The sequence below is a fragment of the Drosophila innubila genome (genome assembly GCF_004354385.1).
Source record: "Drosophila innubila isolate TH190305 chromosome 3L unlocalized genomic scaffold, UK_Dinn_1.0 0_D_3L, whole genome shotgun sequence".
NCBI classification, from domain to species: domain Eukaryota; kingdom Metazoa; phylum Arthropoda; class Insecta; order Diptera; family Drosophilidae; genus Drosophila; species Drosophila innubila.
This window is the reverse complement of record NW_022995376.1, coordinates 10,099,842-10,118,555: the sequence shown is the minus strand read 5'-3', so window position 1 is coordinate 10,118,555 and position 18,714 is coordinate 10,099,842. Positions and strand designations below refer to the sequence as shown.

Here is an 18,714-nt window from a genome sequence, read left to right as displayed (position 1 = left end):
GTATTTAGAATTATAATTGGCCTAAAAATTCATTATATAAAAATATGCCGAAAAGACTGTGTGAAAAATATAGGTTTCCATCTTAAGTTGCGTTCTTCGTTCTATTTACTCGCGTACCGACGTCAGCGTCGCGGCTGTTGAATTTATGTCAAATTGGTAACACACACACAGTGTTGCATAGTGCGTGTATGTGTGTGCTGGTGATGAGAGTGAGAGAAAGAGAGAACAAGCGCGCGAGCATACGTGCAATGATAAACAAAGTGTAAAGAGCATCAGCAACAAATGTTCTTTTTTTTTTTATTCAATACTTTTTATTATTAATTGTAAACATAGAAAGTTGTCTTAAATATAATAATTAAAAATAATGGCAATGCGACAACCCTGTGCTTAAAGCGTAATCAAAATATTAATGCGTGTGTCAGCGCCAGCAGCGAAGTCGGCAGAAACGCAGGCCGCAGCCGCAGTGTTGTGTTTTATGTCCATCGTCAAAATAATTTACGCGCAACTTTTTGCCTCAATTATTTCTTTGCAGCCAGTAGAAGCAGAAGCCGCAGCAGCAGCGGAAGTAGCAGCCCCAGCGACGCGCAAATGGATAAAATGTTTGTTTTTAATGTTAAGCGAAAGCTAAGAATCAAAAAAGTGTGATAAATGCTAACAGGCAACAACAGAAAACCGAAAAATTGTTTTGCAAGCGTGTAAGAAAAACGGCCGAGAGAACGCGCCAGCCTGCATGCGTGTGTGTGTGTGCCTGTCTGTCTGCAAGTGTGTGTGTGTTATGTGTATGTGTGAGCGGGAGCTTGAGTGTGTGAGTGTGCAGTGAAGTGCAAAAGAAACACGATAAAAAAAAATACAAAAAATAAAGGAGAAGAAAAAAATAACACGCCAGCCATGCAGTTGCGCCCGTTTTAGCTGATAAAGCGTACAAAATACAAAAAGCACACACAAAGCAGTAGGCACGAAACGAGTGAAAATAGAAAATTAATAATTAGCAAGAAGAAGCAGCAGCACACACACAGCAACGCAAAGCAAATTGTAAGTGATCAGTGCTAAAACAAACAACACAAACAACAAATTGAATGAGCAACTTTTTTCTATAAATAGTGCAAATCAAAATTCTCGGTGCAGCGGCCAGTTTCGATTGATCGCAAATACAATTACAGTTGCAATAACAACAATAATAATAACAAATTGCAGATAACAAACAAAAATAAATAAAAGTGAAAACAACTGCAACGCTGTTGCAGATAAATTGAAAAAGAAGTAAGATAAAATTAAAAAAAAGAGTTAGTACTGCAAAACGGCAAAATGTCAACGCTGGACGTGCCCAACAATTCGGCAATGATGAAGCGGGCCGAGCAGCTGAAGCGCTGGGAGGAGTCGGACACAAATCGCGCCGCTCCGACACCCCGCCGTACGCATAACGGCCGTCACATCAAGTTCAGCTCCGGCTGCGTTTTTCTCGCTGCCTGCCTCTCTGGGGATAAGGATGATGTGCTGCAGCTGATCGATGATGGCGCCGATATCAACACTGCTAATGTGGATGGCCTTACAGCGTTGCATCAGGTGTGTATTCTCTCTCACTCTCTCCCCACTCTCTTTCGCATTCGATATCGATATCGATAAACTGCGTGTAATATAAATGGAGCACATTACGTCAGTGATTGCGAACACGCGACCCCAGCAACAAAAACAATAATAATAAAAACAACAACAGGGGGTGGGCACTGTGCAGGCCAATTTCGAAACTGTTGCGCCCAACTGTGTTGCGATGTCAGCGTCGCAGTCGCTGTCGCTGCCGCAGTCGACGCAAAAACTTTGTACATATATTTTCTAGCTGTTCATTCATTGGTGTTGTTGTTACGGCGTATTTCGTGCTCTCGCTGTGGTTTCCAAAGCACCGCAAAACCACTAAAACATTAACAAATACATTTCTAATGCAAGCCGACGATTTACAACAAGTCGAAATGCCGAAACAACAACAGCAACAACACCGACAACAATAGCAACAAACGGCAAACGGCGCAAGCATTAAATAAGAAAAATACAAAAATTTTCTATTTTTAAATGCCAAGAAAAATATACAATTCACACACACACTTACACATGCACAGATTCGAGTTTGTATATAGAAAAAGATTTTCGCAAAATCATTTTCATTTTTCTTTCAATTTTATTCGATTGTTCTTTTGAAATTCACATGAAAATACTAAAAAGAAAATAATTTCAAAATCTTTGTTGAAATTTATTTCATGTGGCGCCTTTCAATGCGAATGACTGTGCAGAACACAACACACAGACTGTTATCCATATCTATATACATGTATCTATTTATTTATGTAGATATGTATCTGACTTGTTTATATTAAATATCAGGATCGGAATTTGTTATTAATAATAACTCAAATTCTGTACATAACATTCCCGGCACTCGAGTCAGAGAACTCATTGTTTAGTTTTTTTTTTAATGATTTATCAATAAAATATCATAAGAAACTCAAAAACTTTATCTTTAATACTTTTGTAGAGTCTACCCATTTTGATCTAGAAATTATATATATATATATATATAAAAGATAAATAATATTAACTTTAACTGTATTTCATTTTTATCTTCTCAAGGACAGTTTTAGAGAACATTTAAAAAGAAATGTCTTTCGATACTTATTTACGACATACGATATTTCAAGCTTTGTTATAACGAATCATGCATGTGTGCACAGACTCTTAGCAGCAACTGTCGCTTTAATTCAGCTAATTGATTTTAATTATGCTGCGCCCGCTAAGAGCAGCAGATTTTCACCGTTTAGCCGCGGCGCACTTGTTAACCAGATGCTAATTTGTACATAATCACAAGATAGTAGTAGATGATATAGTATATGTAGTTGTACAAGGCGTGGCATAAGGTGACTGAAGGGGGAGGAACTGCAATTACAGCAATAATAATAATAACAATGGGAACTGCGCAGAGTCTTGAATTACCTGTGTAGTTGTTGTTGTAGTTGCAATTGCAGTTGTTGTTGCTGTTGTTGTTGTTGTTAAACCGCAAACTGAATTTCCATTGCATTAATTACAATATGTTGTAAGCATTAAGTATTGTAATTAATTAATACATTGCTGTATTTGTGGATGATCAAAGACATGTCTTGTGCTTTCTTTTTACAAACAAACGATTCAAACATACAAGTGAAAATTGTTTGTTTCTGCTTTCATTCATAAACAACAACAACTACAACAAATAAATAAATAAATAACTAACACTAACAAGCAAAACACCTGCATGCCATTTTCAATGGCAACCAAAACGGCTGCCACCTTCGACTATGAATGATGATGATGACAAACCAACAGACGGCCAACTGGACAGTCGGACAAATAGACAGACGGACGGACGGACATTGGGGGTGTCCGTGGCGGTGCGTTGACATTCAACTCACTTGGGGGGACGGCCACGAAATGATTAAAGAAATTGCAATAAATTACATATGTTTGTTTACATCTTAAGTTTTAATAAATCTATATATAATATTTTCTTCATGTATTTTTTGAATATTTCAATGTTCTATCACAGTGTAGTTCAAGGATATTGTGATTGACGCTGTTCAGTTTTAATATATTTAAATGTTCATGCCATATTATTTGGTATTGATACATATAAATATTCAGATATATATTTAATGGAATGCGCTATATTTAAACTTTTTTTAAATGTGCCATAAAATGTATACTCACATTCTATGCCATACAAAGTTTAAGAATCTACAAAATAAATATATATAAATTAAATATTACAGTTTATTTTGTCTTTTGAATTCAAAGGCGTCACATAATGCTTGCAAAAATTTAAATACTCTCAGCAAGGGCACAGTAATGCTAATCTCAATTCAAAGTAGCATTATTTTATGGTAATCCTTCAAATTGTAAACTGTAACAATTGTTGTTCTTATCAGTATTTTTGGTTAAACTACTATTCATAAATATTTGGCAACTAATCTTCGGATTAACATATTGTTGTTGCTATAACATTTGAATCATATCCTCTAAGCGATATCTTTTAATTTTATTTCAAACTTCCGCTGAAACTGTATTTTTTTTTTCGGAGCCAAGAAACACGCGTTTGAATAACACTTGAACAAATTTGGTTTCATTATAATTAAGAGATCTGAAAGATGTTTTTGGTTTTGTTTTGTTTTTATAGCGCCTTTTATAGAAACCTTGAAAGACTGAGATACAATTAGTTTAAACTATTTACTAGTAACTGGGCTTCAATCAGACTTGACAATCGGCTACATTGTTGTTGCATAAATTAGCTAATTATTTTGTCAAGTTTTAGTTGTTTTTCAGATTGAGCGATATCTCGCAATACGAAAATGCATAAAATACATAATAATAACTACAAATAATAGCAACAAATCATGAACGTGATCGTTAGATGACCCCAAATGTGTGTTGTTGTTGATCTCTAGATGATTGTTGTAATGTTGTATTCTTGTTGTTGCCGTTGTTGTTTCGGCTTATTTGTTTGTTGTTGTAGTCCTGTCTCGGAAATCTGGCAGATCAGTTGCGTTGCGTGAGTTTTCCAAAAACAATATGTGTATATGTATGTAAGTATTGAATGTTTTGAGGTTCTAACGCGTTTTATTGACGTGTTTTGTAACCTTGGCCCGGTTCTATCTCTGCTCTGCTGTGTTCTGCGCTCTCAACGGGGCGGACAGACGAGCCATGGGACGGACGGATGAACGCACAGACAGATATGCGATATACGGCAACAGATTCAGATACAGATACAAATCAAACATCCTCAAGAATTCACAGCGCGTGTTTCATATATCTGCTGACTATACCATATATATGTAGTTGTGTGTGTGCGTATGTGTGTGTATATACGTATATAAATGGCTGCTGTGGCTACATTTGATTTGATTTATTTCTCGTTTGGTGTTTTACACCCAAAATAACAAACGATGCTGAAAATCTTGCGAATTGTGCAAACTGAAAAATAATTCTATGTCTGCAATGAGTGTATGTGTATACTTGTGTGTGTGAAGAGTAGTGCATTGCATAATACCATTTCAAGCAAAATCGAAATAATAACAACAACAACAGCAACAATTGCTAGATGCCTTTAAATTTGTACATTTTACAACCGCCTGCTGACGTTAGTTTCTCTCTCTCTCTCTCTTACTCTTACTCCCAATTCTCCCAGTTTTGATTGTATTATTTGAGCTCATTTTATTGCTGCAAGCTCTTACACACACACACATACACCCACAAAGATAGGGTAAAATTTATGAAAAAACCAAAAGATAGAAAATTGAAAATTGTATTTGGCTTTTAAGGCGAACGAACACGAACATTTTCGAAAACTACAGAACTTTTTTGCAAATACCATGACGAAATGTGTATAAAAATAAATAGTTGAACATCTATATAACATCATGTCCAGTTTGTGGGTGGATCTAGACAATATAGGCACTATTAATAGACGAGATAAAAGTACAAATCACAAACTGTTAACTCATATATATAAAATAAAATCAGTTATAATTACTTTTCAAGTGCTTATAATACAGCAAGATTAAAAAAAATTAATTAAGAATGCTCGACAAAAAGTTATTCTTATACTCGTATATGTTTAAGTTAATAATGACTCTTGACTTCACTTTGTCCTTGGCCAAATGCTTCTAACTGAAAGATCACTCAGCTGACTAAATGGCAGACAGTTGGTATTTTTCTTTGTTTTAATCGCTTTTTATTAATATTTTTTGGCAGCTAGACGAGGTCGAGGCATTCAAGTGGCATCAAACACATGCGAACTTTCCCAAAAAAGAACTACTAAAATTATTTGAAATTATTATGAAGGCTTGCCATACGCCAAAAAACTATTTTGCCATATGCCTAGATATTGTATATCCGAAATGCATATGTATTTGCAAAAGATATAGATATTTCGTTGGATATAGGACAAATGCTATTAGTTTAACATTTTAAAAACTCTTTCAACTCATGCGTTTGATTTGCTTTGGCTTTGATTTGTTTAATTACTCATAAGCAATTAGTTTGAATTATACTTTTATTGCTGTATTTTAGATCAAGCTTCTCGAGACATCCCCATTGAAATAAATTTTTTATTAATTTTTAATGCATTTCAATTGAATATTAAAAAAAGAAGTAATAGATATGATAAAAATTAACATTTCATAATGTATCTTAAGTTTTTAATTTCTTATTGCGATATAAGGATTGTAAAGAGAGAGAGAGAGAGAGAAATAAAAGAGTGTGGATTGTAAGCATAGCAAAAGATAATGTGCTCTCAAGAGAGTAAAGCCATGCACAGTATCTACGCTTATATATACAATTGTTAATCACGTATTTACCAACATCTCGTGGAGAAAGAAACAGGCTAGTTAAATACGAAATTAAACTCTTGAACTCTCCCAACAATTAGGGGAAAGGGGGTTTCTAAGGATGCTGTGGGAGTTAATAGGCAACTTAGCTTGTTGAGAGCAGCTCGGGATTATACACAACATAAGCGGCTTGCTGCAAAGCCTTCTCAACAAGTTGCCGCAATACGCGGCGTATACGTAATGCCGCGGGGTGAATAACATTTTGGGCGTAAAGTGGCCAGCAGAGGGCAGAGCAAGAGACAGAGAGAGGAGGGAGTGAAGCAGAGTGGCAAATAGTCAAAATGCCGCTCAATGGCGTGCCAAAAACAAAAGGCTAAACTTAGCATGCAATTCGTAGACCTTCTCTCTCGCTCTTTATCTCTCTTTCCCCTCTCATTCTCTTTAGCTGGCCAAGAAAAATTCGCTTTCAATGCAATGAAAATAGCACAGAAATTGCCATTGTTGTTGTTCTTGTTGTTGTTGTAGTTGTTGCTACTTTGGCTGACATTAACACCAGACCACAGAAATCAAAAGTCACAAATTGTTGGCCAGATAACTTATGTCAAATTCTGCGTGCCAACCAACAAGTTCGTCAAAGAAACAGGATGATGGTCAATGTGTGGGCGTATTGTCAGTTTGCTTGTCGATCGGTCCGTTTTGTCGGTCTGTCCGTTTGTCAGTTGTCGCTGTCGTCAGTTGGTCAGTTTATCAAAATTGCTCATAATTAATTAATTGGCTGCGTTCCAGATTTACAAATTGCTCAGTCTTTTTCCTTCAATCTCGTTTTGTTTTTGTTTTGTGCCTCGTGTGCCCTCATGCTACATGCCCCCGTGCCCCACGCCCCGACCGTCCCCTTTTTTATGCGTTTTACTGCGAAATGAAAATTACTTTTGCATTTTCAAAGCCCCTTAAATGTATTAAACAAAAAGAAGTAAATTAACATATGGCAACCACAAAATAAAAATAAAAATAAAAAACAAAATACTTAAGAACATTTGAAAAGAACGTGCGCTTATCAAGTCAAACAATTGGAATATTGGTATGTGAATTGAGGTTTGGCGCTTTCTTCTTCTTCTTATTATGATTCTTTTGTTGCTGGCGAAGAATTCTTATCGAGCATTTGAGAGTGTGTGTTATAAGCGTCGCATTATTATTGGGTGGGTTCTTAGTTAGATAGCAACACATAGAAGAAGCCGACGAGTCGGAGTTGCTCACGATGATATCATCAACGCCATCGTTGTCGGTTGTCGGTTGTTGGTTGTCGTCTTCGCTGTGCACACGCCGACTGGCGGCGATGTCTTCGCTTCAACGGAAATCCGCATAAACAATGTTGTCCATGTGCCTCAGTCAGAGTTCCAGACCCAGTCAGTCTCTCTATCTCTCTTTCTTTTACTCTCTCTCTCTCTCTCTCTCTCTCTCTCTCTCTCTCTTTCCCTCGTAATATGTTTACTTTATCGTTTTTAGCAAGATAAACAGAGCAGAGCTATTAAAACATGGCACAAAAAAAAAACATTAAACTGTATAAGAGTCTTTTGGCAGCAACTGAATAATGAAATTCGCAAAAATCGAAAACAATTTCAATATATTGAAGATTCAATTTAGTTCATCTACAAACTGAAATATTGACAAGAACTGGCAACGGCATAAACAATCGAGAAATGTAAATTTATTTTACCTTAACACAGAATCATCAAATACTTTACTTTGCATTTATTTATTCCAGTTTGTTCTGCCTCTTTGATCATTCTATTGAAATACTTAAATTGTGAAAATCAATACTAAAATCATTTGAATTTCGAATTGATTAACATACTAAACACCAGGCATGTTCCTAAATTCGTCAACCTCATAATTTTGTAACATTTTTGTAGCATAGTTTTTGGATCATAGAAATAAAATTGGCTGACATTTTTCTGGAAATTATGTTTATGCAAAATATAAATTAAATTTCAGCTATCGATTATCGTGGAAAGCGATTTTTTATAAATTCAAGGGTATTTAAATCTAATAATGATAGTTTTCGATAATTGTCGCTATTGACTTATACCTTTAAATTAAATATTTTTTATATTACACACTTTTAAATTAATTTACTATGAACAAAATTCGACGAGCTTTATGGATTGTTGTAGTCATTGCTTAATCTAGCTATCGTTTATTATCTCTATAGATTTATATCGTTATCGATCTTCTGTTATACAATTTATTTATGATAAAATTTATTGTTACATTTTTACAGGCTTGCATCGATGACAAGCTCGAAATGGTTGAGTTCTTAGTGACACATGGAGCCGATATTAATCGTCAGGACAACGAGGGATGGACACCGCTACATGCAACAGCCTCCTGCGGGTGAGTAACCGTTATTAACTTCCGATACAAGCTATTGATAAAACGTTTTCATTTACAGCTTTGTGAGCATAGCACAGTATCTGGTGGAGAACCATGCCGATGTGGCTGCTGTGAATAGTGATGGAGATTTGGCGCTGGATTTGGCAATTGATGTGCAACATATGCCCATGATTGACTACATGGAAAAGGTGGTGCAGGAGCTAAATATTGATGTGGATCAGGCGCGCAAGGCGGAGGAGAAGGCCATGCTCAATGATGCAAATAAATGGCTGCTTAGCGATGCCACTGAAGTGGATCGACCGAATCCAAAAACTGGTGCAACGGCGCTACATGTGGCAGCTGCCAAGGGCTATACGAATGTGCTGAGTCTGTTGCTCGCCGGACGTGCCAATGTCGATAGACAGGATAATGATGGCTGGACGCCGTTGCATGCCGCTGCACACTGGGGCCAAAAGGAGACAGCTGAAATGCTGGTGGAGTCATGGGCCAACATGGATATACGCAATTATGCTGGCCAATCCTGCATCGATGTCGCCGATCGCAAAATGGTCAAATTCCTGGAAGAATTGCGTGCCAACAAACGCAACAAGCGGCGTCCCTCTAGTCAAATCAGGTGAGTTAATCATACTAATCTGACAGTTAATCAGCATGCTAATACATCTCTTATTTAATATTACAGCAGAATCTCAGATGCGATTGAAAATCATGTGGACAAAACACCAACGAAACTTGTACGCGTTGAAGTGAGAACTGATGCCGCTAAGGATGGTGCGTAGACTGAACCCAAGAAACCTAGAAAATATCTATATCTCACCCCGCTCAGCAGCTGCTGCTGCTTCTTTTGCATATTTATACAAAAAAACAAAAAAATTATTTTAATTTTATATTTCTATGCCAACTTTTTTGTGTGTGCGTGTATCTTTTGTTATGGTTGTGAATTTAGGTTCTCATGCGCGTTAAAGTTTAGTTGAATTGTTGCATTTATTATAAACATTTGCACATATACAGACATAGAGACACTGCCTTGTCCTCGTCATGTCATGTCACATCTTCAATTTGTCACTTTGTATGTTTTTTGCGTCTTATTATCAACATTAACATCATCATCATCATCTATATAGATCTCATCGTCTAGTTTTGTGTAATTCTCTCAGCCTGCAACCACTCTCTCTTTCTCTCTCTCTTCCCGTTTTCCCCACTCTCTCTCTCTGTCTGCGTCTGTCTTTTCTCTATTTGTGTCTTGTCTTTGTCCACACCGCACACTGCAGCTGCCAGCAGTTCGATTAGCGCCAGCGTTGAAGCTCAAGTTGAAACCGATGATGTTGCTGCCACAATTGCTGCTGTTGCTACTGCACCTGCTGCTAAGGATCTTAATTATGATGATGTTAATGATGTTGTTGATGATGATGATGATGATGTTATGGCATCGCCAGAAAACGATAACGATTCCGATTCAGATCTCAGCGATTCTACAGAGAGCTCGCACAGCACAAGTCTATCAGAGAGCGAAGGTAGTCTGGCAATTTGTTTAGCGTCTGCGTTACCAACTGCCTCCCTTCCCCCTCTGCCTGCATTAAGCCAAGTTGAACCAGCTAATCTCTATGTAGTTCTTGCAGTTTTATATCATTTTCTAATAACATTTTATTCTCCATCTTGCAGCTGAAAATGTTAAGCCCAATCAACAAATTCATGCCGCCGAACACTCTGTGGAGGATGAGGCGCCCTGGCGACGCAAAACGCTCCGCACGCCCAACGACAGTCCCACTAAGAATCGTAAGTAACTGTTAACAAGGCTGCTCCTTTTTTAATAAATAAAAAAAAAAAAGATTAATCTATTTTTTGTTGTTAAATTAAACCCGGATTTAAACCATCCTCCTACAATATTTTAAAGGTTTGCAGCCTTGTTTCTTAATTGTATTTATCTATAAACAATTACTAATTTGAATGTTTTTATTGTAGAAGTTCCTGACAAAGAGCTGAGCGGCAAAAGCGGCAATGAAAGCGCCAACGATGTCATCTTGCGACGCACGCACAGCTTTGAGAATGATCAAAAGTGAGTTTCAGTCTCTATACACACACACACACAAACACACCTAGAGTAACTTGACAGAAATGCGTGCCACACATATACAAACAAACACACATTGCAAATTAACCCGCATTTACAAAATACATATATATTATTACTTATATATAATACGAGTAACAACAAATTGTATATTTTATGTGTCACAAACTGCACAACATTTTCGGTTTGTTTTTGCCGTTTGTGTTTCACCTTTTGCTGATTGCGCGCCGCTTATCACACACACACATGTACATCTTTCACACACACACACCGCTCTCTCACAAATCAACACACAGACTCACACACACACACATACTTGTACAGAACCAGACAACCATCAAATTGACCATTATCGAACCGCTTTACGCAGTAACTCTTTAAATTTAGCCACACTATCAACTTGCTCAACTGTCGCTCTCTACTCGGAATTAATTCTGAATCACAAAGAAAATTGTTATGAAAAGAAATGAGAAATTATTGTAAATATTAAGTGGAATAGAGCAGGTGCTGCAGCTGCCACAAGTGGCACGGCAAGGTGTGAAGCACAAACAAATAACAAATCCGAAGTTTAATAAGAACTTAAGAAGTTTGTTCGTCTTATTATTTGAAATTTGATTTCTTTTGTTATTTTTTGTGTGTTCTTTTTTCTTATGTGCAACCAAAAACAACAACTACAACAACAACAACTACTCACCAAATCGCACCAAATCATCAAACGCTTATTGATTCAAAACCAAAAAAAAAAAAAAAAAAAATCAAATTCAATTCTAACCCGCCTGCCTGCCCGCCCGCCCGCCTGTCAACCAACCAATCCACCCGCCTGCCCATCTGCCCGCCCCGCTGAATCATGATCTTGAACCGTGTGCAGATTCTATCAAAAGTACAATGAGCTGCGGGCACGCATTAAGGCGAATTCATGTCCCATACTGCTAGCGACGACGGCGAATGCTCTGCCCGGCAATGCCAATAACAACAATAACCAAAGTAGCAATAACAACAATAATAATAACAATAATAACATCAACAACAATAAGAGTCTGCTGCTGTTGGGACAAACTGCAAACACAACTGGCATCAGCAGCAGCAACAACTATAACAACACATCAACATCAAGCACAACAAACACCACAACAACATTCAACACACACACCAACAACACAACAACAGCAGCAGCAGCAACAACAACTGCAACAGCAGCAACTACAACATCAATAACATCTACAGCAAATCCAAGTCTAACTTATAGCGTACAAAGATCGGCCTCCCTCAAAGATAACTCTGTGTATTTCAGGTTTGTTTTGTGCCCAAAAGGCCAAAAAGAAAGAAAAAAAAAACAAAAACAACTCGTAATCAAAATTGCTAACCGTAACTAACTAGAAAGTATACTTAATAATTGTAATTTGTAATCTGTAAACTATATAATCTTTGCTTATGCTTAGCTTCTCTATATGTATACCCGATAAATTCTCATTGCACCAACAAACAATATCTATACTTAACATTTAATTAGGCAATACGCACAATGTCGTCTACATCTATTAGCTATGATATTTTCAATTCAAGTGACTCTTTTTAATGCTCTACATTTTCTCTTTTCTATTTTATTCTTCTCTGTTTGATCATTTGTAGAAAACCGATTGCTCCAGTTGCGATGCTTAATGCAGCGACAACAACAACACCAACAACAACAGTGCTCAGCTCACCCTCAACAACTGTGCATACCCCACCAATACGCAGGTGAGTAGGGTGTTAGAAAATTAACAGAGATACTTATGTCTAAGGTCAGTTTTCTTGTCATGTAAATTATTGAAACATGTCGATAACAGTTTGTAATTTTGGTCAGAACTACAGATTTGTACATAGTTTGTCGTTAATTTTAGTTTTACTTTAAACATTGCCCTATGAAAACTGATCTTATGCATAAAATAGCTTAAATCTTTCAAGTTTTCTAAGAACATCGTTTATATTATCGGTTCTTATTATATATACCATATATACCCATAATTTTGTTAGCAATCCGGCTGCCCAAAGCAGCAGCAACAGCAACAACAATGGCAGCACAACGGCAAGTGCCGTTGCCAGCGAAGTGGAGACTCCAAAACCTAAACAATCGGCGGGCAATATATTCAAAAACTTTTTCAAGTAATAAACGAAATTGTTAACTGGCTAACAATTATTTATAATTGTAAATTGTCAAATTGCGCTAACCCGAAGAGCCATTAAAATATTGTGTGCCAGCTGCTAACCTCTCAACTTGCCCCAAATAGTTGCCTATTGTTATTTAATTCATTTTGAGTTTGTTTAGCATGAGTTGCTCTCATTGTTTTCGTTGCTATTGTCATATTTTTGGTGTAATCTAATGGAAATATCCTTCTATGTAGATCCTTTGTGCCTCCAGTGCGCGACGAGGAAAGCGAAACGCAGCGTAAAGCGCATGCGAAGCGAGTGCGAGAGACGCGTCGTTCCACACAGGGTGTCACCCTCGATGAGATCAAGAGTGCCGAGGAGCTGGTCAAGAAGAAGAATCTGGGCATGAATAAGAACAACAATAACAATAACAACAACAGCAGCAGCGTAAGTACTTTGTGTGACCATGCCAAAACATAACAACAACAAAATGAATCTTAGAAACATCGATAAACAAAATCACTCAACAATTTGACACATTTCAAAATCAGCAAAGTTCGTAGATCAGTTCACATTTGAGAGTTTCATGTTATCAGTAGACCACCATTATCACTTAGATCGCCTAGACATACATACATGCGTATACTTATGTATGCTCATTATCTGTAGCAACAAAGAGTCCACAATTCACACACAGACACACACACACACACACACAATGTTCACAATGCAGTTTTTAGCTCGTACACCAGCAACAACTGCTTATGGTTATGGTGTCTATTTCCCTTCCCCCCATTTAATGTACTCGTTTTATGCCCCACCCAACCACCAACTCATCCCATCAATCTACACTTGTGTCTGTGTGTGCGTGTGCATCACCCAGCGTTCTTTCTCTTTTACTCTGAATCAAATCATACACCACAAGTCAAGAATGTTGCTAATTTGGTGTTTGTCGTTCTCACTTACATACACATGTGTTTAACTCTCCCACCCTCTGTGTGTGTGTGTGTGTGTCTATTTATGTATGTTCGTGTGTGTGTGTGAGCACGTTTGTTAAGCCTAGTTGGTAACAATAAGCCTTATGGTAGCGCTTAGTTTTAAATCAAAGTATCTCAGACACTATGCAAGAATACAATGCAATCTAATACAGATTAAAGGATTGCTTATCAGATCTGTCAAAAAAAAAAACTATAAACGGAAAGAGCTCGAAGAGCCAAGTAAGAAAGGATTTAAAATTAATAAAATAAATACAATACATTTAAAACTGCTGTTGTGCCACATTGCGTTTGTACGATAAAGATTTGTATCTATATAAAATAAAAATATTTAACTAAAATTACAATTATTTATCTTATAACTTTGTTCTTTGACAGATCTCTTGTCTTTGCATAGTGTCAAAAAAAAAAACCTTTACCAAAAAGTAGTTTAGTTGATCATGTTTTCAATCAGCGTCTCATCAATCAATCAGCCGCTCGAGTCGATCAATCAATCAGCTCTCATTTAGCTGCAACAAATTTAACAAACAATTAAAATGCGAGCCAATCAAATTGAGTTTTATACTGCGATTGCAATTTGTGATTTTTTCTGTCTGCATCCGAGTTTTATTATTGCGCTGATCAAATTGAAATGCCCGCACCACCGCAGCACCGAGCACCACCGCAACGCTCTGCAATGCCAAAGCAAACGCAATTGCCGCTGATCGCCGTCGTTTCATATATATTCGTAATATCATAACAATCATACATCAAGTGCGGTTTATAAGAGTAGCTTTATTTATGATTTTCTCATAAAGATAATTAATTGTATGTATTTTAAGTTAGTTTATTTACTTTTCTATATGTATATAAACAATATGACTGAACAGTTACCAATACTATATATATACAAATGTATACAATGTATACTATACATACCATATTTATGTATTTCTGCATGTCAGATGTTTGCATGCGTAAAGTTCTCTTAAAAGTATATGAAAGTGCTCGGAGCACTCTACGTATGTCGTATGTCATTTATCGTATATCGTATGCCGTATATCGTAACTTACTATACTCGTTAGTTATCGTTAAATATGATTATCTGATATCCCTACACGATCCCCTACTGAAAAGTCATACAGAAACGTCATTTGATTTTTGTTTTTGGAGAAACGTCGCAGATATCGAAATTGTGTTTTTTTTTATTTGTTCCAAAACTAATATTATTAACAGAATGAAACAAGCTCCACATCAAGCACCACAACAACAGCAACAACAACATCCACATCAATTACAACATCGCCAAGCACAACAACAGCCACAACAACAGCAACTGCAACAACGACGACAACCAACAACAGCAGCAGCAGCAGCAACAACAGCAATAGCAATAGCAACAGCAACAGCGACAACAATAGTCCACAAGAACCGCAACCACCACCACCGCCCACAACTCCACCACCAAGCATAATACCAAGCACAACAACCACAGCGGATGATTCGGAAATAATTGAGGCTGTGGTTGCCACATTGGCGCCAAGCGATGTCATTGCCGACACCACAGCTAGCTTCACATTGGCAGCGCCAACCGCACGAAGATCGGATGACCTTGACGTAGATGCTGGCAGCGATGCCGAGGATGATCAACAAACGGCGGTCAGCGCCAGCTTCACGATGTTCTCGCGTCGAGAGAAGCCCGTTGAGGAGCAGGAAAAATCACTAAAGACTGACGCAGTTGCCCAGGAGCTAAATCCGCTCAACTCCGAGTCAGCTGGACTGCCAGCCAGACCCACAGACTTGGCGATAGCAACAACCGCAACAGCTGAAAGTAAACCCGTAACATTGACACCCGCCACAACACCCGGAGTGCTGGAGAGTCCGGTGCGATTGCGTGACAAGCGTAGTCTGAGCACCACCGGAAGTGCTGGTGGTGCAGGCGGTGCTGGCCAAGAGCTGGATGCCAAGTCCGATACGGCCTCGCCGGTCTCAACACATGCGGATTTCAATGCACGCGATTCGTTGCTCAGCTTATACGCACGTCGCACTGTGGAGAGTGGTGCTGGTAGTGGTGGTGCTAGTGGTGCTGTAGCCAATTCAGCTGTTGCACCATCCACATCGTCGTCTTCAACTGCAACTGCAACGGCAGCTGAGCGACGTCCTTCGTGGCGTCTCAAGTTCGATGCGGGCTCAAAGGTAATGCACACAACAACAAACGACAATACGAACAACCAACAACTGCAACAATTTAAACTAAACAACCTAACTGACCTCTGACCCTTTATCGTACCGACCTCAACAAGAAACTCATCTTTGACTTTCTCGACTCGCTTTCAAACATGACGCGATTTTTTGTGCAACTTTAAGTGTAGCATGTATTTTTTATCTAGTATTAAAGTATTTAAATACTAAATTTAATCAGCAAAGAATATAAACTATTCACTAACTACCCCAGCTTAGTTTTAAAGACTATATAAAAAATGTAAAGTAAATCCAAAATAAAAACTTGCATTTGATTTTATCTTACAATTAAAAGATTTTTGTTAATATGTTCAAGTTTTGCCAGGGTATTACTTAGACTGAGTTTTGTATATGTCTGTTTTAGGTTTAACATTCTCAGTTTTTTAAGAATATTTTTTTAAAATTTATTTATCGTACTTTTGGTCTTGAGTTTGCTCATTTTGTACGCCTGTTTCAATTGCAACGCATCTGCATATAAATGTGAATATAACTATGACTCTATAACTTATACTTACGTATTGTATGTATTTATGTATGTTTTATTTATTGTAGTGCTCTCTAAATTTAAATCTTACCATTATTTATTATAAATGTACTTATCTCTCTATAAAACATGATATCACACACATTCGGTTAATGAACATTATTGTATATACATTTTATTGCGACTTCCATTTGGAATTTTGTGTTCAATTAACGCTTATTAATTATTGCTATGTTTGGCTTGCTCTTTTCGTATGCCCAAAATAATTTATTTTAATTTTTAAAACAAACCAAATTTAAAATGAATTTATATAGTTTAGTAGAGTAAAAGGAAATGTTAGGAAAATAATATTTCTGATGACTTATTAATAATGCATGCAACATTTATTAAACTATAATTAATTTAAGTACATAATCGTGAGGAGGTATTGGGCTTTTATATAAAATATGACGCTTGAAATACCATAGAAAATTGCAACGGGTGTCTGGCGTATTGTCTACTAAACGTCTACTAAAAACTAGTTAAGGCAGCTAAATAATTACTTATTTGATATGGTTCAAGACAATGCAACAAATTAACCAAAAATAAAACAACCACATTTGCCAGCATAGCTTTTTCTAAAACAACAACAAAACATATTCACACAAACAACAGAAACAATTATTAAAAAAAATGAAGAAGAAAATTACTTATAAATATTTTGATATTTGTGAGATATTTGCCAAGAACTGTTGTTAATAATCGTTGTATGTCCTGTGCAGTTCAAGCTGGAGGATATTACCAGCGGTGGCACATACCCGCCCAATCAGAGCACCATCATACCAAGTGCGCCGGCTGTCATGGCAGCTGTTAACTTGGCCAACACAGCCGGAGCACAACGTCGCATCAGCAGTGGCCCCAATGCGCGTAAGTTGAAATTGAATAATTATTTTTTCGTATTATTTAAATTATGTCTATATAAGATAATTTATTTTGGTATATATTTATTTTTTAATTGCAGTAAATGCTTCCAATCAATCGCTCAACTCTGTCGGACGTCCTGTCTCTGCGCCTAGTGAGACGATTAATAATAGCGCCTATATGACGCCTCCAGCCCGCAGATATGAGACGACATCTGCTGCCACAACAACTGCCACGACAACAGCTAACAACTCCGCGTCTGCAGCAGCCAGTGCCAACCATGCAACGGCTTCCAGTGCTACAACCAGCCATGTTGATAAGGGTAACACATACACACAAATTCTAATACACAACAGCTTTTCTTTAACTAATTCATTAATTACCAAACAGATAACGACAAGGAGAACGATAATCGCACACAGACTGTCATACAGCGGCGTCGCAAGCCCAAGCGCAGATCCACGGGTGTGGTGCATCTCGATATGGATGTAAGTGGAGCATCATCTCTTTCTCTTTTTATCTCTGCATGCTGCCTGCTAATTAGCCTGGCCATTTGTCTAACTAAATGAGCCGTGTGTGGGCAGCATGCAAACTATTTTTAATATAAATGCTAATTAGTTGAAATCTAATCTCATGCTGGTTTTTTTTTGCTCTTACAGGAGCTTGATCCGGAGCGTCAACACGAATCGGCCAACAATGACAACGATGAGAAGGAAAAGGAGGTGAGTCCACAACAACAATAACTATAGCTTAAAATTGTACTTAATGCAATGTAAAGACCTGTTCCGCAGTTAAAATACATTTAAATAAGCTTTTGTCTTTCAAATCTATAAATTCGCGGAACTAATTTCGCTTTTAAAAATTTTCTACGAATTTGCTATTTGGAACATGTCTCAACAAATGTATTTTTAATTATTTTGCTGTACCTACAACAACAACAACAACAACGAAAACAGAAACAACAATTGAGTGTATATAAATATTTTCACACCTTGCAAATAATTGGGTACAGTTTTTTTTATGTTTTGGTGCCTTATTTTCAACAGCTGCCTTTTCCTCTAATTGCGTATTCGATTGTGCACCTGACACACACACACACTTCCCCTGTCCCTCTCGACAACCCCCCTTACCCGTCTTTGGTGCTCATTCCGTCACACCTTGTCACAATTTTAGTCAGTCCCGTGC

General features: G+C 37.3%; 1 protein-coding gene across 18 annotated transcripts in view; it reads left to right on the top strand.

Annotated features, from left to right (window-relative positions):
- LOC117786404 (protein phosphatase 1 regulatory subunit 12A) overlaps positions 1-18,714 on the top strand; it is a 32,950-nt gene that overhangs the window by 346 nt on the left and 13,890 nt on the right. For 4 of the 18 annotated variants that reach the window (XR_004617627.1, XM_034624632.1, XM_034624631.1 and 1 more), the window contains exons 2-15: positions 533-1,563; positions 8,623-8,735; positions 8,794-9,348; positions 9,415-9,503; positions 10,395-10,508; positions 10,695-10,788; positions 11,672-12,094; positions 12,433-12,540; positions 12,817-12,945; positions 13,185-13,377; positions 17,391-17,535; positions 17,630-17,851; positions 17,920-18,017; positions 18,189-18,251. Coding sequence is in view for 17 of the 18 variants with exons in the window: in XM_034624632.1 (XP_034480523.1) it covers positions 1,306-1,563; positions 8,623-8,735; positions 8,794-9,348; positions 9,415-9,503; positions 10,395-10,508; positions 10,695-10,788; positions 11,672-12,094; positions 12,433-12,540; positions 12,817-12,945; positions 13,185-13,377; positions 17,391-17,535; positions 17,630-17,851; positions 17,920-18,017; positions 18,189-18,251 (2,604 nt within the window). In the remaining variant the exon portion in view is untranslated. Of the gene's footprint in view, positions 1-532; positions 1,564-8,622; positions 8,736-8,793; positions 9,349-9,414; positions 9,504-10,394; positions 10,509-10,694; positions 10,789-11,671; positions 12,095-12,432; positions 12,541-12,816; positions 12,946-13,184; positions 13,378-15,225; positions 16,101-17,390; positions 17,536-17,629; positions 17,852-17,919; positions 18,018-18,188; positions 18,252-18,714 lie in introns of all 18 variants that reach the window. The other 14 variants (XM_034624643.1, XM_034624625.1, XM_034624624.1 and 11 more) reach the window with 14 other exon arrangements.